The sequence below is a fragment of the Chelonia mydas genome, chromosome 2, assembly GCF_015237465.2.
Source record: "Chelonia mydas isolate rCheMyd1 chromosome 2, rCheMyd1.pri.v2, whole genome shotgun sequence".
Taxonomy (NCBI): Eukaryota; Metazoa; Chordata; order Testudines; family Cheloniidae; genus Chelonia; species Chelonia mydas.
The window spans coordinates 65,594,483-65,618,306 of record NC_057850.1 but is presented as its reverse complement, the minus strand read 5'-3'; the positions used below and the strand labels follow the sequence as shown (position 1 = coordinate 65,618,306).

The 23,824-nt window shown below is 41.0% G+C and overlaps 1 protein-coding gene across 2 annotated transcripts; it reads right to left on the bottom strand.

Annotated features, from left to right (window-relative positions):
* Positions 1 to 389: 389 nt before the first annotated feature.
* On the bottom strand, positions 390 to 22,906 carry BPNT2 (3'(2'), 5'-bisphosphate nucleotidase 2). Of its 2 annotated transcripts, XM_027834616.3 has the most exons (5): positions 22,155 to 22,906; positions 9,448 to 9,607; positions 9,107 to 9,202; positions 5,394 to 5,555; positions 390 to 3,916 (listed from the first exon to the last, which is right to left on the bottom strand). In XM_027834616.3, the coding sequence occupies exons 1-5, from the start codon at positions 22,548 to 22,550 to the stop codon at positions 3,639 to 3,641; spliced, it is 1,092 nt and encodes a 363-aa protein (XP_027690417.2). In that variant the 5' UTR covers positions 22,551 to 22,906; the 3' UTR covers positions 390 to 3,638. The 2 variants fall into 2 exon arrangements, with proteins under 2 accessions (XP_027690417.2, XP_037748511.1); XM_037892583.2 differs by lacking the exon at positions 5,394 to 5,555 and having other exon boundaries at positions 22,155 to 22,791.
* Positions 22,907 to 23,824: the final 918 nt, after the last annotated feature.

Below are 23,824 nucleotides of genomic sequence, written 5' to 3'. Positions count from 1 at the left end.
CCTCTTTCTATACTGTTAACGTGTGTGTTGTAGCATCATTTTGTTAATTGTGCAAGAGCAAAATTTCCACCATTAGATACATGAGAACATTATGATGTATTATGACCGGATTGATGTTTTTTAAACTAGGGAAATGGTATCAGAATTGGAATAAGTAACCAAAAGATGAATCTAAGTAACTGTTTCCCCTACTCCACCATTGGTCAGCTTCTCTAAATGATTTCCCCAACTTGCTTTCAAAATTAAACAAAAAAACCCCACACCTCCCCTGAGCCAATTTATTATAACCATCAAATAGATATTAAAATCTATGAAAGAGCAGTGGGTTTAAGAACAAACCCTCCGTACATTAGCTTTTATATCATAAAAATATGTTAAACCAAAAGCCATTTTTTAAGTACAATATTCAACCCTTTTATTTCCATGTTTGTTTATTCAGAAATATTTGGCATTCAAGGAATGCAAATTAGAACTTTTGGTACAAGTGCTATGTAGCATCGATGCCACCTTTTACTGTGAACTATGGTTCTGATCAAAACGAAGCGTATTACAAATCAAGGTACTCTAAAGCCTTAGAACATTGGTTGAAATATCAAGTTAAAATATAAACCAGTGCCAAAAATAAAACATTATCCTGGGCTTCCCTTTTAGTAGCTATGATAAAAGTTTTACATTACAAATTTATAGAAGAGGTACTATTGTAGGCCCCAGCTGCACTGTAAATGTTATGTTTCAGCAGCATGCCTAAATATTGTACTGCCATTGTACAATAGGGTTTGGTTTATGTGGAAGAGACCAAAGGATTGTAACCAAAGTAAGGACCTGTGCTCCAGGCCTTGTGGAGGACCATGTTACAGAATGATCCTTTACCATGCTGAACACATGATTTAGTCCCTAACACATGGGCAAGACCAAACTGTGTTATATCCAAGCTGGGCTAATACCATGTTTAGGAACACAGCACAATCATGGTAAAATGGATAGTAGTTTTATCACAAATAACCCAGATGTGCACTGTTTAAAGTACTTTTAAATACTAGCTCATCTGTGCAAAAAAGTTACACTTTCCTAATATGAGAACATCAGAAAGCTTGATGTTAACCAAGGGCCCAATTCTGCCAACTTCAAGGGGATGCCTCTTTGGGCTAGATTGTGAGACTCTAGGCACAGCCCTGCATGAGAGGTGGTGTGAAAGCTGCACCAACTCAGGCAGCACCAGGAAGTACTATGACTCAGGCATGCCTCTGAATCACAATTCCTCCATGGCCTCGGAGACAGTAATTTACGGCTGGCCTATACCCACAATAAGGGCTTGATCCTGCAATATGTTGAATACTCTGGACCTGATGCAGCAAAACACCTAAGGATGCAGTAACTGTAAGCAAATAACAGTCTTACTGACTCAAGGCTAGCTGCTGTGGCCAACAAGTAGGGGAGTGGAGCCACAGCTTTGCCCATTCCCTGGTCACCTGCTGTGGGGAGAGATTAAGCAGATGAATATCCCCATTTACTCCCTATGTAGGGATGTAAGGGGAGCTATTATCCCTTCTTACTTCCTTGCATTGGCACGTAGTCTGTTCACAATCTAGCTCTATGTAAGTAGGGTTGGCAGAATCAGCCCCAAAGAAAGAAGGAGTCATATACTTACTTGGAAAAGTTTACATGGTCTTCCAATCCGAACCTTCAAAATAAATCTTTGCCTTAGTATTACTTAACACCTTATGCCCTCTCTCTATGATGCATTCAGCTTTTACTAATATGCTAACTACAGCTACTTCTAGGATTAAAATTAACCCGTTCCTTAATTAGTAGTAAAAGAGCTATCTTTTTAATCAGGCCTCAAGTAGTTTTAAAGTAGCCAGAAGGAAAAAAAAAAATACATTGTGCTCCTGCAAAATAATCTTACTGAAGCCTTGTTAAATCACTGACTTTAGTTCTTCAGTGAAGTTTAATTGTCCAGAATAAATCTGCCCACTGAAAAGGAGCAAATCTGTTTTATTTTGCAAAATAAGGAAGTCATTGATGTATTTAAGCTCTTGATTTAAGAAGAGCTATAAAGTTATTTTATAGGCAGTGTCACCCTCCTTTTACCACTTGGATGATAACTGGAGTGAAGATTAAAATTTTTACCAGGGGAATATAAATTTTGCATAAATGGCCTATACTTGTATTGAATAAACTTAGAACGAAAAAAAAGATTTGTGTTTAAATGAAACTTTTAGCTTTCTTGAGAAGACGAGACACTTACCCACAGGTACTAAAAAGAAAAAAGTATATTTTAAAACTTGCTTTATTAAATACTATTCTTCCGCCTCCCTAAGACAACTCCCAGTTAGACAGTTACATTTTCAGAAGAGAAAGATCCACATATTTTAGTGGTGCAGCTATTTGTTATCTGACCTCAATGGACTAGTGTTTTGTCCCATATGAACTGGGCTAAAACTCGGAAGTGGAATTAAAAAGTGCCCTACTTCAAACTGAGGTACATCAATGCCACAGGTCCCCCAAAATTTCCCAACCCCATTTTGGGTTATGGGAAAATGTTGTAATTTAATGCAGAGCTAAATTCCATGGTGAACATGCGGCCACAGACTGTTCAGAATTAGAGTGCTTACAGCAAAGAAGGAAAGAGTACATCTTTTGAAGGGAATTCATACAAGACAACCTTTAAGAAGCCAGCAAGTTAATTTTGGAATTCTAAAAAACTGCTAGTTTAAATCTATATTGTAAGCTAAACCACCTACTTACTGTTGCCAACAACACTGTCATATGTGTTGTCTAGCAACTTAGTGAACAAAAAGACATTAAAGGAAAGGAAGCTGCTTCTACAGAGACAAACATTGAACTAATCTCACATTAGATAAAAATCTAGCATGCACCTTTAACATTGCAAATGGAAATCAAGGACAAGAGTTTGTTGAAAACCCATACAAGGAATCACTTATTTTCTTTTAAAAAGATATACAGAAATAATTATACTGATTAATAAACCAGAAATATTCATGATTTTCTCATGTGAATTAAACTCGTTTAAGTTTTCAGAAAAAAATATCAGCAAACTAGTTCAGAACATGTCTGATCATTCAAAAATACTGTTCTGTCAGAAGAACTGTTGAAAGCAGACACAAATGTGTATGCAACTTGTGCTTTTTATCCAAGGGAATATGGAACACATGGTCATAGGTTTCCTACTAGATGGATTACAGGGTTATCAAGTGACTACATAAATCAATTCTTTCTTCTACCAAATTCAAGATGGATAAAGCTACAGTACTGTAACAATGTGATGTGTTCCAAGAATCTGTATGAAAAGTACCACTTATAATAATCTTAAGTACCCATTTGGATTTTCTTTTAGTTTGCCTATATTCACAAATATATACTGTATATGCACCTTGAGTATAACTGTATGGAAAAGTCTCAAAAGATAAAAGATGGCATGGGACAGTTCAGTCACCTTCCTAATTCTGAATTTGTAACTACCACCAATGAAGAAGCCCGATGCTATATGTAGTCCCCCAGAAAACACTGAGTGGCCTTGGCTCTCAGTACCTAGTCCCCCAGAAGGTTCTTCTCACGCCCGTTTCCTTAGGCTCAACATTTCGAGGCTGCAGAAACATTTGTGTACTCTTCAGCAGTTATGTTTGTTTATGTGATGCCTTCTCCAGATCTGGGAGTTTGTCAACCAATGCTTGATGATTCACATTGATACTGGCTAGGAGTCCCCCCTCATTGCCATCTGAACCAGTATAACTGATTTCTTCACCAGTCAGGGTAGTCATGTGACCACCCAATGCTTTCAGCACGGCATTCCCGGCGCATATATCCCATTTTTTGATGTATGTCACATGAATATATACATCAGCTTTTTCTTGTTTCTTGTCAGGCACATCAAGGAGGGCTAAAACTTTATAGCCTAGAAGATTAGAAAGGTAACACCAGTTAATGAAAACATCAACTTTCCTAATTCATCACAAAATAATGGCATTTATTAGCAATTACAAAAATGATTTGGTTAACCGTGTCATGTTAGTTGAGAATGTAATGGTACATGCAGCAGAAACCTTCACCTTCTGTTACACTTCCTGCAAAGTGCTGAAATCAAGATTTTTCCACTACATGTCACACTTGAAATTAACAAATCCATTTTGACCATGATTATTTCCTTTGCACCATCCTCTACTGGTTTGATAGATACATAGACACATCAAGAGATACATCAACAGAATCAGACTGTGTATGCATTTAACTAAATGATAGTGTTTTACTCTTGGGCTTGTTTGCTTTGCCACAATTGTATCGCTTATCTCCACTTCTCTCTCAAATGTTAATCTCAAATGTTTTGTTAATTCTAGCTGGCATGCGTATCAAACATATTTCCAGTTCATAAAAATCTTTGCATGTAATCAGATTTCATTTTATTGACTGACTTCATTCTTTACAAAAGCTCCCTACTCACTCATTTCACAGTACAGTTCATCCTCTTCATTCATGCTAAACCTCTCCCCCTTTTTATATGCTGCCAACTGGAATGGAATATTTGCTTTGTCAATTAAACTTTCATCTCTCCTGCTAACCATAACCTGACTTCTTTAGACTCATTCTCTTTCCCATGACTGCTCATCAACATGAGATATTAAGTGCACCTTTTCTAAAAAAGAACAAAACCCCAAACCAGATATAGCTGTCCATACAAAGAAATTAGAAGATGCCCTGTTGTGAAATTCAGAAATTACCTGCATTTTGCAATATCCTGAAGTGGGTAATTACTTCACACTTGTGCTTCCCCTTCATATAGGCACACTCCACTTATACCATGAACCAATTTTGCCAAGACATTTAATATAAAAAACCCTCCAACCAATTTGCTTGCTTGTAGTAAGATCACTCCTGGGACTGACTATTAGATTCTTAAATCACTGAACTCCTTTCTCTTAAAATTTTCAGCTTGTATATCTGAAATTATATGATCTTTTTATTGTTTTCTCACACCAGTAAAACAGTGCAACAACTCCTGTTTCTGTTCATGATTATCAGCCTTTTCTTAACATAGCAGCCAGTTTCACTCTGATCTTTTCTAACATTCGGGATAGAGCAAAAGTCACCCAAAATGCTCCTCTCAATGTACCCAGTACTCTCTTCTTGTTTCATGTTGTGCCTAATATTTGGGTACTTACTCCTTTTCCTGCCAACTATAATACCAGTGCTTTTAGTCAGTCACTCAGTTCCCATCCCACAATCTGAAATAGGTTTAAATTTGGGTTCTAGGTGCATGAAATACAGTACTTCTGCTGCAAATTCCTTGTTTTTGTCACTTCTCCAGTTTAATAACAATTTCCTTACTAAGTAATCCACAAGCAATAAAATGTCTGGGATGCTTAAAGGTAACAAACCTGCTCCACCTGCTGGGATGATCACAGTTTTATTTCCAAATGTTTGCCGTGCAACCTGCTCTACTTTTCCTGCATGAGAGCGGGACACAATAATTCTTGGAGTTCTCTCACTGTAGGAGGAACGAGCTTTTACATTTGACCCACCATCAACCATTGCCCATGCTACAAAAGAAACATACATTCCATTAGTGGGTTTTGGAGACATCTGCTCTTTTAGAGATGCAATTAAAGAGATGCTAACTTAAAAAAAACAAACCAAACCAAACAAAACAAAAACTAGTGCTTCTGCCTGATTCCCCCCGCCATTATTGTTAGAAGAAAACACATAAGATTACTAGAATAGAATTCATGGGAAACAAAAATTTCTTTTTGGAATTTGTGTACTTAGTGCATTTTAGAACACTTTATGTTGTTAAGTTCAACTGTAATCTTTCATAATAAGTAACATATTGTAAACCTGGAAAAACTGTGATTGTAAAATTCACAGGGAGATTCAGGGGCAGATGTAATGTAGGTGATATTACCTGAAATTCCTTTAGCTCATTCTTCTAAATTGACTGTATTTCAAATAGATAGTGAAATTTTACCTTTTATTTCCTTCCCATCAGTCAACAAAATACTGTCATCTTTCAGATCAAGAGAGAAGAATATGAACGTTTATTTTCAGAAAACACGGATTCATTCAAAAGATGAATTCAGGATGCATAGCCTTCCGCTTCTAGATCATTGGTTCAAAAAAATCACCCCTTGATAGGCTGTGTCCAAAAGCCATTACAATGTGACATTTATTTGGTGTTCTAGCTGGTGATTTCAGCACAGTAGAGAGGCTGACACTATGTGGGCAGAGACTGAACTAAACTCTAATCTTTAAATATGGCTCTCTCTTATTGATTTATATCTATGTGGTAGAGCAGGATCATGACAAAACAAAGGGTTATGGCATTTCCAGTTCGGAAAGTTACTCAAGATTAGGGGTTGAGGAGGGTAATAGAACTAACTATATTTTTACATTAAAAAAAAAAAAAAAAAATCTTATTTGGATGCCATTCCTGAAGATTTCTGATGGGCTATCCTTGCAGATTCCTTTTTTTAAAAGAACGACTATGGCAAATTCCCAGTTACGATGACAGAATTTTTGTTGGAAAGAAAATCAGCTCTTCAATAATAGGTGCGGCAGGTGCTTCAGAAGAAGCCAAGATACATATAAAATGTGAAGATAAAGTCCTAATGATAAACTGGAATTAAAGTTAGCATTTAAAGAATGTAATACTTAGGTGGGGGGAAAAAAATCACAACATTGAATATTCTAACAGGTAGAAAACCTAGTTCATTTGAATGAGCTTAGTTGTGGTAGTCAGAGCTATTACATAACTGCTCTGGACTCTAGAGGTCAGTATGGCCTAAGGGAAAAGGGAAACATGTTATCAGCCTCTGTTTTAACTATCCAGGAACATAACATACATTTCCTTCAAATACACTCAACACTGGATTTGTTGTTTAAGCCTTTCAGAAGTTACTGGCAATACCCTGTCCTTGAATGTTTATGGAGGAGATGGTATGATGGGATAACATGATTTTGGTAATTAAATATTCATGGTAAATACGCCTAATGGCCTGTGATGGGATGTTAGATGGGGTGCGATCTGAGTTACCCAGGAAAGAATTTTCTGTAGTATCTGGCAGGTGAATCTTGCCCATATGCTCAGGGTTTAGCTGATCGCCATATTTGGGGTCGGGAAGGAATTTTCCTCCAGGGCAGGTTGGAAGAGATCCTGGAAGTTTTTCGCCTTCCTCTGTAGCATGGGGACGGGTCACCTGCTGGAGGATTCTCTGCTCCTTGAAGTCTTTAAACCACGATATGAGGACTTTAATAGCTCAGACATAGGTGAGAGATTTTTCGCAGGAGTGGGTGGGTGAAATTCTGTGGCCTGCGTTGTGCAGGAGGTCAGACTAGATGATCATAATGGTCCCTTCTGACCTTAGTATCTACGAATGTGTATGTTTAAACTCGCATCCATCCTCATCAGTGCTTCAACAGACTCAATAGATTCTGTATGAGAGTGCTGCTGGTTTGGAATACACAGATTTCCCCCCCCCCCCCGCCCCCCCCCCCCCCGAAAGTCTTGTGTTTAAAACAACTGTGAAAGAGGGATGCATAGCCGTTATTAACAGTGGTTCCTGAAGTCAGACGCACATTACGCAGGGTGCATACCACGGGTTGTGGCGAGGAAGAGCAGTGCTGGCCACCCCACTGCCCACTCAGGTTTGGCCATCATGATGGAGAGACTGCAGGGCCAAAACTGAGTGAGTGGCATTGCAACTGCTGTGCTTGGGATGGGGCATCTCTTTGGACTGAACAAGCGCTGCAAGGACTAACCTTTGGGTGAGAAATACCTTACTAGACAGGAAAGTCATGTGTGAATAAGTATAGGCTATTAGATTGTGTCTTATGTTTTTCTTTTACCTACAAGCTCTGTTAAATAAACTTCAATGTGGTTTTACTACAAACCTGTCTAAGGTCATGGCTACACTGGAAACGTCAAAGCGCTGCCGTGGGAACACTCCCGCGTCATCGCTTTGAAGTGCGAGTGAGGTCGCGCCCGAGAGCGCTCTCCCAGCGCTCCTGGTACTCCACCTCCATAAGGGGATTAGCTCAGAGCACTGGGAGTGCGGCTCTCAGCGCTCAGAGCCTGTCTACACCAGCGCTTTAAAGCGCTCAGACTTGCTGAGCGCAGGGGGGGTGATTTTTCACATCCCTGAACCAGCAAGTTAGAGCGCTATAAAATGTATGTGTAGACAAGCCCTAAACATCCTGTGCTAAAAAGTGCGTTGAACTAAGGTGAAACCAGTGAACTGGGATGCATAGCTTTTCTGGAAGCAGTGAACTGGTGTATGTTGCGGGCGTCCAGAAGATAAGGGACCGGGCACTTGAATGTAACAGAGTGGGATGTGTAAACTGCTAGCCTGCACTGGGACAGAGCGGCGCTCTGGGCACCCAGAACAGAGCACCTATGTTGCCAGCAGCAGGTGGCTTGGGAGTGTTTTCCCTGGGTGGGCACAGACAGGGTTCCCTCCTGCTGTGAGCTGGTGGTAGTGATTCACCACAGTCATCTCAGGTAATCCCAAAAAGCATCAGGACACTGGACCTGGACAGGCCGGTTCGGAAGGCACAGACTTTGACGGGTGAGGTGCTGAGGCCACAGCGGGTCTGATAGGAAAAATTTCTGTGGGTACCCCTAGTCATTAAGGTCCTGATTTTGCTACCCTTACTCATTATAAAAAATAATTTGCTCGTGGGAGCCCTCGTATGGACTTCAATGAGACTGCTTGTGTGAGCAAGGGGCTACTCAGTATAAGGGTGATAGAACAGAGGCCTATATTTGCAGTGCTTTTTTTTTTTTTTTTTTATTAAGAGATTGTTCTTAATGTTTCAATGAAAGAACTTCATCAACCACTCTATTTTTGGTTTATGTTTCTTCCATGTACCATTTTTCTGCCCCACAAAGACCACCTTTTCCTGTGTTTTGTGGGTGCCCCAATCTTAAGGACTCTGGACATTACCACAATATAAATAAGTAATGACACATTTTTGTTTTCCTGTATTAAGTACTATTGTATCCATTTATAACTATAGATTCTCCCTCAAACGTAAAACTTTAACTGTACATCAGGGAAAATGGCAGAAACAAAGAATGAGACATGCATACTGATACCTGTATATGCTGAGAAGGGCTTGTGTATTACTCCTACTACCGGTTCACCATTCACAGCCACACACACCATAGTAGTGACATACTGTCGAAGATCCTCTAAGGGTGGGGATGAGGGGGAAGGGACCAAGAAATTAGACAAATTAATTAGCTCAACATCATATAGGTTAAAAGCACAAAAAAAAAGACCAAGATATCTACCTGCAAAATCACAACAGCTCTAATAAGCAACAACTCTTGTATAAAATTTATCTTGAAAATACATTTCATTTTTGTCTCCTATCTAAAGGGGAAAGAATCAGAATTAAATATTTGGCTCAGTTTAAAAAATAAAAAGCAGTTACCTGTATATTCATATGTAGCGTCTAATGGATCAATCCACACTGTCACACTTTCTGCTGGGACCTTTTTAGGCTGTATTTTTTCCTTTATGTCTTCAGGAATACTGCGATCCCAGAAAACTGTCTCCTTATCAGGTGGATCAATGTGTTCTTCGGTATTTATCTATGTTAAAAATGATACAAACAGATCATCCTGGTACAACACTCTGGGTTAATGTCTATCAAATATTTGTGCACATAATGGCAATTAACAGCCTTCCCCTTCTCCTTGAGGAATTTCATTTCTAACTCAACGTGGGGGGGGGAGGGGGAAATCCCAAAACAGTTAATGAGTTTGGAGACCAAATCATACCTCTGAACCTTCAGATCTGCCCATGTGCAAAACTGAATACATGACAAGTGACCAAACCGTAGAACTCCTGTATTTTGCTACAAGCTATCCATATTTCCAGATCATGGAGTTTAACTATAAACCCTGTTATTAAGGATATTACCATTGCTGTGTGAATTAAATAAACCACATTTTTTTAAAAATAAATAAAGTAAACTGCAGCCACAAAATTCCATCATGAGCAGTCACAAGGACCTCCCACAAGGGTCACAGCAGGGCTGGAATTCCACACCTTCAGCTCCACAGCACAGACTTCACCACTTAAGGATAACTGGAGCAAGTTATCCTATAGATGGACCAATCACTAGATGAAGAATCGACGCATATACTTTTTCTGGGGATTACATAAATATTTGCTGGACAACTAAAGAATGCAGTAGAGCAGGACTCCGGGCTCTGGGAAGGAAGTGCTGTCTAGTAATTTGAGCAGTGGTTGAGATGTGCTACCCTGACTACCCGGAACACTATTACTGAAAAATTGCTTACTTTCTCATTTTTACCATATAATTATAAAATAAACCAATTGGAATATAAATATTGTACTTACATTTCAATATATAATATATAGAGCAGTATAAACAAGTCGTATAACATTTTAGTTTGTACCAACTTTGCTAGTGCTTTCTATGTAGCCTGTTGTAAAACTAGGCCAATATTTAGACGAGTTGATGTACCCCCAGAAGACCTCTGCATACCCACAGTGGTTGAGAACCACTGCTCTAGTCTATCTAACATGGAATGGCCCTAATTACCATTTAAATACCTTTTAGTAGGTCTCTGAAGGTTGAATTTGGGTCACGTAGCCTGCTAGTTGCTTAACCCTTTTTGGCCCAGTGTCACAACTGACATAAGATTTCAGCAAGCCAGTAACAAATGTGTGCTTCCAAAATACTGTACTAGTTATCATAAAGCCACAGACAGTCCCCTTCAGGCCCTCAACCCTCATACACCACCAAGACAAACCAGACTTATGTGACAAATGGTTTATTAAAATCAGAAATCACATATTAGGTTCTTCCAATTCCAAAGAATCAGAAACACCTCAAATCAAAATGTACTTCAGATCATCTTACCCAAAAATTAAACTGGTAGCCAATCCTTTAGCAAATAAAAATGAAAGGTTTATTAATATATAAAAAAAGGAAGGGAGTTATTGAGAGGTTAAACGGAATCATATACATTACAGTTGATTTCAGAGTTTGTACATCAGGATAATAGCATGATGTTAAATCTGTTAGCTTGCAATAAGTCTCTCTGGATCATCATAAATATTGGGGGTCATCAGTCCTTTGTTCAAAGCTTCTCTTTGCTAGAAACCATAGTCCAGAGATGTGGAGCAGGAACAAGACCAAGAATGATGTCACAGTCTGCAATTTCTCTCTCTTAGGTGCATTGAAAGTTACTGGCACAAACATGGAGTCCTGGGTCACATGTCCCTTGCTGTTTTATGAGGCATTCATTGCCTACATGCTACCTGAACAAACCTTGGGAAGGGGCCCTGGAAGAGCTGATTGCCCTTAATGGGCCATCAACCAGGCTGGTTAGCCTTGATGTAAATCTGTTTTGCAGGTGTCACCCAGAAACACAACAGGTGTGAGATACAAACACATAGCAAATATTCATAACTTCAGATACACCAATACATGGATTTAAATAGGATAATAATACATAGCAGATTATAACTTGTCCATTGCTACCTTCAAGGCATACTTTGTATAAGATTTATCACACCTGTGCAATGGTGGTGACATTTTAGTGTACACATGGTCATCTTTCTTTCTATACCAGGGGTCTCAAACTCAAATGACCATGAGGGCCACATGAGGACTAGTACATTGACCTGAGGGCTGCATCACTGACCCCTTCAACTCCCGCTGCCCGGGCCCCGCCCCCATTCCAACCCCTTCCCTGAAAACCCCACCCCAACTCCACCCCCTCCCTGCCCCCAGGAGGTGCAGGAGGGGTGCAGGGTGCAGCAAGGGGCTCAGGGCAGGGGGTTGGGGTACAGGAGGGGTGCAGGGTGCAGCAGGGGGCTCAGGGCAGGGGGTTGGGGTACAGGAGGGGTGCGGCAGGGGGTTCAGCTGCAGGAAGGGTTTGGGGGGTGGGCTCCAGCCCGGCATGCACCGGGGGCAGGGCAGGCTCCCTGCCTGCCTGCCCTGCCCCCGCGCTGCTCCAGGAAGCGGCTGGAACCTGGGGGAAGGGGGGGGGGGGGCGGCACAGGGGTCTGTGTGCTGCCCTGGCCGCGCCTCCAGGCACTGCCCCCTGCAGCTCCCATTGGCTGGAAACGGGGAATCGCGGCCAATGGGAGCTTTGGAGGAGGTACCTGGAGGCGCAGCCAGGGCAACACACAGACCCCTGTGTCCCCCCATCCCCCCCCAGATCCCGGCCGTTTCCCGGAGTGGCGCGGCAGGGCAGGCAGGGAGCTTGCCCTTGCCCCCGGTGTGCGCTGGGCTGGACTGGAGCCGCTTTAGGTAAACGCTGGGGGGGCACGGGGAACTAGCGGGCCGCAGAAAATAACCCCGCGGGATGCATGTTTGAGACCCCTGTTCTATACAGTGTCACATAAGGACTTGTAATTTGTAAAAGATGCACCTCCATAAAAAAGATGCTGTCAGTCATCGTTGCACTGTAGAATTTTATTGGACACCCTCACCCATAATGGATTCTTGCCCACTTCACAGATCATCACACAAACTTGTGGGTATAACTAATGAATAAAGAAGAAACAGGTCTTAAAAATAAGCCCCACACGATTTAAGACAGTGAACTGTGGGAGAGAGTTGTGATGCAACTGGACACATAGTGTCAACAAGCATTTGTTCCAATAAAAGATATTACCTCACCCACCTTGTCTCTCCAATATCCTGGGACCAAAACATCTACAAGGTTGCAAACACCACTGCAACTGACTGTCTAACCATGAATGCTGCAGATTTTGGCTCTCTCTGAAGGATTAACGTCTGGCTTTAGTTGGATAAGCCTTTAAAGTTTTCATTCCAATATTAGTTTGTGTGTCTCTGCAGCATTAAAGTTTTCTCTTTAATGGTGGTGACAAAAACAACAAACTTCATATTAATTTCTACATGTTGGCAGCTACAAATTCTTTCCTCCTCTTGATTAGGGTTAGAGATGTTGGCTAAATAAGGGGGTCTGCAAATCATGTTAGTCTGGAAGAGGGTCACCAACTCTGAAAGTCTGGGAAACCCTGGGCTAATTAACGAAAGGTGCTAGAAAGTTTTTCCTTTGTGTGACATTTACTTTCCACAAATGTGCTCTTAATAGAAGGCCTTCAAAGATTAAACACTGACCAAAGAATCACTTACAATTCATTAAAATTAAAGAGAGATAAACTGGATTAAAGCACTAGTTGTATAACAATCTTTAGCTATGCCAGATAGCATGCCACAAGCTTTTAAATTTACTTCTAATTTGCAATAATTTATTAAGGCATATCCTGAAAAATAGCTTTATATACTGATAAGCTGGTAGAAAAGATTTCCCCCCAATCCTACCAAAACTCTTCTATGTCAAAGGAAAATTACAGAGTTCTTTGGGATAGCTTGACCCAAGTTCCAATCCCCAAAAAACCACCACTTGCTCATCTACAGATTGTATTTTTTTAATTTCTAAACTTCTGTCAAAAGCGATACAAATGTATAACCTAGCCCATCTTAAAAACTTTGCCTAGAGACCTGCTTTAGGTCTCAAACTGTTATGACCCCAAATGCCTTAAAGACAGAACTTCTGTTTTAGCAAAAGCCATCGAATCAATGGAACCACTTCTGTTTAGGTAACTTTCATGCTGTTGATCTGCATATACAAGGTCATCTCCATAGTTTGGGTGCCCTCAAAACTTCTGTTTTCATGGGAAAAAAATTAGATAGCTAAATAATTTGCATGTACAAGATTCTGAGTAGGAGCAGAATTATGGCCATTGCAAATTTGTTCTTAAATACTAGTAATATAGTTACAATAAATGTGCAATATATAGAGCTTCATTAAATCGGCTTTTATAACAAGAAACAAAAACTGACTTTTGTAACATGAAACTTCAGTAACATTCCTGACTGAGTTTGAAGGAAGTCACTCCTCACAAAAAACGGCCTTCTGCTATACAAATTTCTCGCTTCCCTGCAGCTTTCTAAACACATCTATAAGTGGCAAATAGGCTACTCTTGAATGACTATCAATTATTTTCTTATATGAAAAAGGCAACTTAATTGCAACCCACAAATTCAGAACTACTTTAAAATGAATTTGTGGTTTATCTGAATCTCATGAAGTATGAAGGCAATTTATTCTGGAAAAGTACGAGCAGAAAATTCAACCAGAACATCTGGGCCCGAAAAAGCTGTACAACAAGGGACTTCCCAGGCCTTAAGCACTTGGTTCTTTATATTGAGGACATTCTCTCTCATAATTTGTTGGCAAAACAGAAAGCTGGGATTGAGAGACAAGTCAAACATACTAAAAAAAAAATCCATGTTGATTAATCCAGTAATCTGAACAAACAAACCACAGTTCAGCCTGCATAAAGCATTACAGGAACCTCACACTGGTTCATTTTCCTGTGCTGGGCTATTCCTTAACAACAGTTCATTAAGTCTTTTTTACCTCACCCACCCTCCTCCCAAACGTGCTTGGAATACTAGCCAGTTGTCCATGAAAAGGTGCATTAAATAAGACATTTTCCAGTTTGGGAAGCAAAACTACAGCTATATCCTATGAAGTCTCTCAATTATACTGAAAATTGAAGATATAAAAATAATTGTAATTAAGCATGTGAATAGTCAAATCCTTTTGGCAGCTTTTTAAGGAGATACATTTTTATAGTTTAAAAGATAGCAAGTGCAGCTAATGGAAAATGCAGTATTTCTAAGGAAGAAATTGTTTCCTTGTTCAAAACACAATGAGCTCATCATACAATGCTAAACTTTGAAAAAGAAGAGTAAGGAATTGATTGAAAGTGATAAAATTTAGTTTCACAATATGGAATTCCATAAGCAACCTAATTTTAGGAATTAAGTAGGATAATTTTAAAAAATCTTAAAAGTTATCTACATGTGAAGTGTAAATATGTCCAGCTGTAAAGTAAGCACTCCCAAATACAAATCCCACTATTATTTCATTAAAACTGTGGATTAACTCATTCAAATACTGCCTGCTTGTAATTTATAGGCAGCCTTTACCAATTAGGCACATGTGCAGAAATCATGCTTAACACTTTCACTCCAATTCACCCTTTACAGGAACTGCAGAGGACTTAAGATTTTATGGTCAACAGTTTCAAAAGCCCCTGTTGAAATTAACAAAACCAACAAGAATGCCAACTTTGTCCACTAACAGAAAATCAACCAATAAGATCAGTGGACTAACCACCTAAAGCTAGACTGAATGCTCTCAAAACAGTCAGAAGATTCTCTATTATGCTAGAATTGCTTTGCCACAAGAAGTTGCTGGGGGGGGGGGGGAGGGGGGGGGGCGTGGTGGTGGTGGTGTGTGTGTACACACACCTGGAGATAGAAGCAGCTAGAGACAGGAATAAATAAAACAAACAGCATGGCTCATAAAGCCTCTGAGTTGAGGGAATCCTGGTACTTTATGCTCCGACTGAGATTACTAATGTTTTCTTCCAGATTACTAGCCACGGGGGACATAAATGCAAGACCCAGTTCAGAGCTCCCTGAAGTGCACACTCTCATTGCCAAGGCTCCTTAAAAGTCAGAGAGGATGGCACATTTATCCCCTCACTCACAACACAGATCTGCTCTCATGGCAGTAGCTAATCCACTCCCATATATGATGAAGTAGATAAACTCTTGCAGCGATAAGAAACTGTTTCTAAGCAAAGGCATGACCTTGTCTCAGTCATGTTTAATCTCAGTTTGTTTCTAATTAATATAAACCTTATTTCCCCCAACCTTTCTTCACAGGTACCTAAGGAGTGTAACAGTTTTTGTCGCTGTCACCTGGACTCAGTCTTGTTCTAAATTTTCTGCAGGTCAGTGTCCTATGTAAAATAGTTAATAGCTGCTGTTCATGTCTTAGTGAACAAGTGCCCGCATCACAAAAAAGTCACCACTCTAGCTGGCCACTTCTCTGCACGTTTCAGCAGACAGGACAGGATTGGATGGGCATAGAGAGTTAATCACCATCTTTCTTAAAGGCATCCCGATCAGATCAGATTTGAGGCACATGGGCTAAACAGCATGCAGAAGCTTGCACTGTTTCTCATTTATGGACAGAGGAATTCAGTCTCAAAGGTCTCTGTCTGGAAATTTAAAATAAAAATACCAACTGAAATAGTTTTAAATACATTTGAAAAGATAATAACAGAACACATTGCCCCAGGATGTTAAGGGCCTGAATTAAAGCTCACTGAAGAAAATATATTAAATGGGAAATCCACTTCAGTGCAGAGGGCCTGCATAAATCCCCAGACAATACCTGTCAGTGGAATTTTGGGTTTACATCTTAGCTCATTGTTCTACTTAGGTACTTGCTGGAGATTGCCAAAAAAGGAGACAATGTCACAAAAGTATTGCAACAACGTAACTGCCCAAATCAAGGACAGAGTTCTTCCCACAGAGAGTTGTACTCATCTTGTTCTGCACGGTGCAGTGACAGTTCACAGGATGACAAAGGAATGCCTGTCAGGGTTTTAATAGCATTTAGCTCTTTGAAACTTCTTCCTTAACACTTATATTTTCATTGCCAAACTGGTATTAAAAGCATGATTTACTGTCTCAGACTAAACTCCAATTACTTCTTACAATCACTTTTCAGGATACTTGCTGCCACACACAGCAGGTTTGGATATGGCAAGTATAAAAATGAAAGGGTTTCACAGTTTGTGTGTGGCAAACAGTGCTTTGTGGCATGGAACTTAAGAAAAAAGGAACTGGGCAATACAGATGCAATTTACAAGAAACAGTTCCTTATTTCTATGGATTGAAATCAAGTTAAAGTTTAGCTTCAATAGCACTAGTTACAAGCTTGCAATTAGGCATGTGCTTAAGAATCTTGCTTGATTGGGACCATCTTTCTGAGCTTTTCTTCCCTTCATTCTGTCTAGGTCACAAGGAAAAATAGGATGAAACCAAACTCATTTTCTAGTTAACATTGGCTGAACAACCAAAAAACCCAACGTATAACTGTCAGAATTTGACAATGATTTGCATTCCCTTTCACATGAGGCCCATGACTGCAGAAGTAGGGTGGCTACAGCTAAGGTTTGAGGTATACTGGAGGAATTCATGCCAGTGAATACACTGAAAAAGGCAGAGGTCCTGTGGAAAAATATATGGTTCCTAATTATACGATCACATACTATCAAAATGCATAAACACAAAGAGGCAGAATTAAAGTTGTACTGGCAACCGTTATTCTGGCATTTTCTAACTTTTGAGTGTGCGACTTTACAACCTAAATAACCCTCTTCTAAGGCAGTGTTTGTATGTCATCATATGTTTAATGCTTTACGACAGTAAGCCCTTTGTGACATACCATGCCTTCATGCCTGAATAGCAACCAGGCTGTGGGAGCACCAGCCCCAAGAAGCATCTAAAGGCCCCACTGTAATACAAATATCAAAGAATAACCCTCAGTAAAAGGTGCTCATGCTTATTGTAGCATATAGTAAAAATTACAAGCTACTCCTTGCTCCTATTTATCTTTGCTGTAAGAAGTCTTAGTGTAAACGGTGTGAATTTAGCCAGCTGACATCAAATAGAATAACTTGTATAAACAGTGGATTTTTCCCCCATTCTGCACATAATGGAGACTCACTGCACATTTTTTTCCTAAGAGGAAAAAAAAAAGGTACATTTTCTATGGATTTCTCTCCCCTGCAGATTTCAAGTGCTTTTATTTATAAATCACAGGTGTTAGAAATCCAAGACTCTTTCCATGTTTATTTCAAATCCCATAACAAGGAAGTCTAACGCTTCCTTTTCTATGGATAACGAGGTCTTAACAAGAAACTCTGCTTCAACTACTGACTGTTTACATGCTTTTCTTCTTTGTAATGTTAAGTAGCGTAGTGCAGGGTAGACAGAACCGCTGGGAATACAGTGGCTCATTGGTTTGTATGTCTACTTTGATCAAATGACAAACACTATTTCCTACTATCTAATTAAGCTATTTTTGAATACTGGAAAATTACAATAATGCTGAAAATGTAATAAAGTTTCTGTTCTTTAAATAAACTGTGACTGAGGCTATGCCTACTCTTAATCCGCACCACTGTAGCGCTTCATTGTACACATTCACTACAGCAATGGGAGGTGTTCTCCCATTGCTGAAGTTAAGCAACCTCCCCAAGAGGTGGTACCTAGGTTGATGGAAGAATTCTTCTGTCAGCCTAGTACGGTCTACATTGGAGATTAGGTTGGTATAGATACATCTCTCATGGGTGTGGACTTTTCACACCCCCTGAGAGATGTAGCTTTGCCAGTGTAAGTTTTCAGTGTACACCAAACCTGATTTAAGCCCCTATTCCTGCACCCATGTAGGGAATCACTGACTTTAACAGAGCTTCACATAGGGGATGGCCCAAATGCTTCTCTTTGCAAGACTGAAGCCTTAGAGAACTAAAACCAAAACAGCGCATACTTGACTTATGCCAGGTAGTGAATGCCTTATTTTTTTTAAAAAAATGTTTCTTACAAACATTATCTTTGAGTTTTGTTTCATAAGTATTAACCAACAGCAATTAATCTGAACATTTTACTGACACTTGATCACAATCCATCCTATTAATAATGCTGAGAATTACTATTTCAGGTTAATGAAGGAAGTGTAAATCCACATAAAATAAAGTCAGGTTTTTCATGGTTAACTGAACAAGTGAACCATCACTATCCATATAAAGAACCCAATCAAGAGTTGCTTGTTAGCTACAGAAGAGAAAAATTTGGTGCAGAGAATCATTATCTACATAGTCAAATCTCCTGCCTTCTGGAAAGAACTGTTTCCAGTAGAAATATCAAAAATGGCATTTTCACATTTTCTTTGAGACTACCTATAAAAACAGATCTCAAAAATTATTTGCATTAAAGGTGTATCATTTTGGTATATCAATATTTCTTGCCTCGCTGCAAAATTTGGTCTTTTGCTAACTGACAAGGAGATATCCCAGCAAGGGATGCCACAAACACACAGGCACTTGCATAATGTTACTCATGCAAGAAGTTATTTGCTGCATAAGTGTTTCCACAGCTGTAGTGTGTCTATCTATTTCTTTGCCACTGTAGCAGTTTAAGTGTTGACATACCCTCAGTCACAGTTTCTTTAAAGAACAGAAACCTTCATTACCTTTTCAGTATTACTGTAATTTTCCAGGAGGAGCAACTTTCAAAGTCTTCAGAAAAATATTACTCCTAACTTATTTTGAGCATATTAATTTACAAACAAATTGGTTTCACCAGTCAAAGTTGGTGGCATTAGAAAGTGAGGTTTATAATGGAAATTTAGATTACCTTTAGCTCAGAGGGTAGTAGCAACGAATGCTTCCATAAAAGACACTTGTTTTTAAACAAAAAACAGGTTGTCACAGGAGACTATTACAATTCTTTGTCAACCAGCACGTGGACAAGGGTGATTCAAATGATATAGTGTTTCAGAAAGCCATTGGTAAGATCCCACCCCAAGGCTCTTAAGCAAAGTACGCTGTCATGGGATAAGAGGGAAGGTCCTCTCATGGATCAGTAACTGATTAAAAGATAGGAAACAAAGGTAGGAATAAATAGTCAGTTTTCATAGCGGAGAGAATTAAATAGTGGGGGTCCCCCAAGGATCTGTATTGGGACCAGTGCTGGTAAACATATTCATAAATGATCTGGAAAAGGGTAAACAGTGAGGTGGCGAAGTCTGCAGACAATACAAAATTACTCAATATATTTTATTTTATCCAAAGCTGACTGCAAAGAGTTACAAAGGGATCTCACTAAACTGGGTGACTGGGCAACAAAGTAATGCACATTAGAAAATATAATCCCAACTATACATACAAAATGATGGGGTCTAAAATAGCTGTTACCACTCAAGAAAGTTCTTGGAGTCACTGTGGATAGATCTCTAAAAAAACATCTGCTCATGTTGCAGCAGCAGTCAAAAAAGCAAACAGAATGTTAGGAAACTCATAGATAAAACAGAAAATATCATAATGCTACTATATACATCTATGGCATGCCCTCACCTGGAATACTGCATGCAGTTCCGGTTGCCTCACCTCAAAAAAGGTATCTTGTCATTGGAAAAAGTACAGTACAGGGAAGGACAACAAAAATGATTTAAAAGACTGGGACTGTTCAGCTTAGAAAAGAGACAACTAAAGGTTTGATACTATAAATGTCTACAAAATCATGACTGGTGTGGAGAAAGTGAATAAGGAAATGTTATTTACCCCTTCACATAACACATGAACCAGGGGTCACCCAATGAAATTAATAGTCAGCAGGTTTAAAACAAACAAAAGGAAGTACTTCTTCACACAACAGTCAACCTCTCCAACCAAAAGGCTAAAAGTATAACTGGACTCTAGAGAGAATTAGATAAATTCATGGGTGATGAATAGCAGCCATTGATGGACCTAAGATGGTCAGGGATGCAACCCCATGATCTGGGTGTCCCTAAACCTCTGACTGCCAGAAGCTGGAACTGAAGGACAGGTGATGGATCACTCAATAATTGCCCTGTTCCATTCATTCATTCTAAAGCATATGGCACTGTCCACCATCGGACGACTGGATAGTGGGCTAGACGGACCGTTGCTGCAGCTATTCTAACATTCTTAAGGTTGTTTAGATTTCTAATCTTGTCCTCCAAAGTGCTTGCAATCACTCTCAGCTTGGTGTTGTAAGCAAATTTTATAAGCATGCTCTCCACTCCATTATCCAAGTCATTAAATGAAAATATTGATTAGTATTGGACCAAGAACAAACCTCTAAAGGATGCCACTAAATACATCCTTCCAGTTTGACAGACAACGATGGATAATGACTCTGAGAGTACAGCTTTTCAGCCACTAGTGAGTGCACCACTATATAGTAATTTCATCTAGAACACATTCCCTGGTTTGCTTATGAGAATGTCATGTTAAACAGTGTCAAAAGCCTTACTAAAATCAAAATCTATCAGGTCTACAGCTGCCCCCCTATCCTCCACTAGGCCATAACCCTGTCAAAGAATTAGGTTGGCTTGGGATGATTTGTTCTTGACATATCCATGTTGGCTATTTCTTATCACTCTATGACAACACATGTAAGGTAGTATGTAGGACTACCTTACACTAGTTATCATGTCAAAATATGTAAGCAAACTTATTTCCCAACTCCACCCCTAATCCCTGCAATTCAGATGTGAAATATACCTCTTTTCATTCAACCTACTGAGAGACAAAAGCCTTTATAGCACTTTGGGGCAGAATGTATAAAAACTGGACGTTTCATATTAACGTGCCTACTGTTTACAGTACAACTATATTTATATAAAACATGGGTTCTCAATCTGGGGATCACAACAAGGTGTCCTGCCCTTCTTATATTGTATTACTAAGGTCTTCTCTACACCAGAAAGTTGTGCTGCTTTAACTGCACTGAAGTAGTTCAAGCAACATAAACCTGTAGCGTGGACGCAATTATACCGCTATAAAGATACCTCATACTAGTATAGCTAATCCCACATAGGAAAGGGAATAAACTATACTTGTACAAGACACCTTTATAACTGCATCTACACTATGGGTTGTGCCTAGGATAACCCAGGCCTGCTTGGTATGGCACTCTATCCCCCTCTTGTGACTAGAGATTGATGAGACTGTTACATTGGCCAAGAGAGATGTGTCTTTTAGCTCATACAGTTGAGGCTCATGCATTAAGCTCCAGAGGTCCGTCCCAGGATTTATGCAGATGACAACCGGGATCAACATTACACTAAGACAACCATTACTGTAAAACATAAAATCACACCCCTAACTGAAAGAGTTATACTGGTACAAAACTTGGGTGCAGCTCAGACCTTAGCCTAAGAGGATCCTGGCAAGGAAAAGGTTGAGAATAACTGACAAAGTATTTCAGGGGCCACCCAGTTTAACCAAACAGAAAGCTGCCATTACAGGATACTGAGCTACCGGTTCAAGTGATTTATGATTAGGGATAGGTATGTTGGATAAGGAGGAAGTACCAGAGAAGAGATTCCCCTAAAGGGGGGAGGGGAGGTGCTGTTCAGCTATACGGAGGGGGCTTGAGAGACACGCGGCTCACTCTGTTAAGGGAAGGGGGCCCTGACCAAGGGCTCGGGGGGCGGGCGTGGGACCCACCTGCACGCTGGGGAAGGTGTTCTTGAGCAGGTAGAACATCTTGCGGTTGGACAGCACGTCCCCGCTGGTCATCTTCTCTTCGGCCCCCTCGCGGGTCTTGCCCTTCGCCTTCTCGTTGAGGACGTTGCTTTCCCGGACGCGCTTCACCTCCTCACCCCCCTTGACGGCGGCCAGCACGGACACGGCCAGCAGCTCCCGCAGGTCCACGGTGCCCTCGGGCAAGGGGCCCGGAGGAACGTCGAGTCCGCTCCCGGCCCGCTCCGCCTGGTCGCCCAGCATGAAGAGGGCGAGGCGGCCGGCCAGGAAGCCGGAGTAGAGGTGGTAGAGGACGCCGAGGCCCAGCAGACAGAACACGGCTACTCCCAGCGGGGAGAGGCGGATCCCCATGGGGGCCATGGCCGAGAGCGGCGGGGCGGGCGCGCAGCGGGCTCTCGGGGGCCGAAGGCGGGCGCTCACCAGCGTGCCATAGCGGCCCGCCCACCCCGCACCCAGCCCGGCAGCGGCCCGCGGGCAGCGCCCGCCCGCATGGAGCCACAGGGAGCCCGGCGGCGGCAGCCTCTCTCGCTGCTCAGCTGGCTCCCGGCTCCACGTTCCCCGGCGAGCAGAGGTGAAAGGCAGCGGAGCGTGCGTATCCGGGTTAGGCGAGGGCGGGGCGCCGTGGCAGGCTGCCGGGGCTCCCACTGAGCATGCCCGGAGCAGGCTGCGGGGCGGCGGCGTGCTGATCCCTGAGCCTTGGGGGGAACTGGGGCTGTGGGCTGTGAGGAGGGGGGGCCTAAAAATAGGGGTGAGGGGCTTAGAGCCACAGTGAAGTCCAGCGTGCAGGGAGTTCAGTGCTTCAAATCCTGAGTCAGGCTCACGCAGAGAATCATGTCTGGTTGGGTTTCTAGAAATAGAAATAAAAAGAAAAGGAGTACTTGTGGCACCTTAGAGACTAACACATTTATTTGAGCATAAGCTTTCGTGAGCTACAGCTCACTTCATCTGATGCTTATGCTCAAATAAATGTGTTAGTCTCTAAGGTGCCACAAGTACTCCTTTTCTTTTTGCGAATACAGACTAACACGGCTGCTACTCTGAAAGAGATATAAATGTTGGGGTTCTTTTATTTGCCTTTGAGCCTTTAGGGTACAACCAGGCCATGTTTTCAGACTTCTGTTATTATGATTCTCATTAAACAGAAGCAGAGCTTAGGTAATTACATAGCAGGGGTTTTAATAAGAGCATCAGATATCACCAGCAATTGCCGAGAGTTGGCAACAGTGCCTGTAAACAGCCGCCCTCTGGTGATTCACTCTTTGCCCACCCCCTCATCTGCCTTCGTGAAACACTTCAGACCTGTGTTGAAAAGAATTTTTGGTCAGTGGCACCAGTGTCAAGGAAGCTGTCAAGGTTCCTTCTCCACTCTGAACTCTAGGGTACAGATGTGGGGACCTGCATGAAAACCTCCTAAGCTTACTTTTACCAGCTTAGGTTAAAACTTCCCCAAGATACAAATTAATTTTACCCTTGGACTTCCACTGCCACCACCAAACTTTATCTGGGTTCCTGAAAAAACATAGTTTGGAAACGTCTTTCCCCCAAAATCCTCCCAACCCTTGCACCCCACTTCCTGGGGAAGGCTTGGTAAAAATCCTCACCAATTTGCATAGGTGACCACAGACCCAAACCCT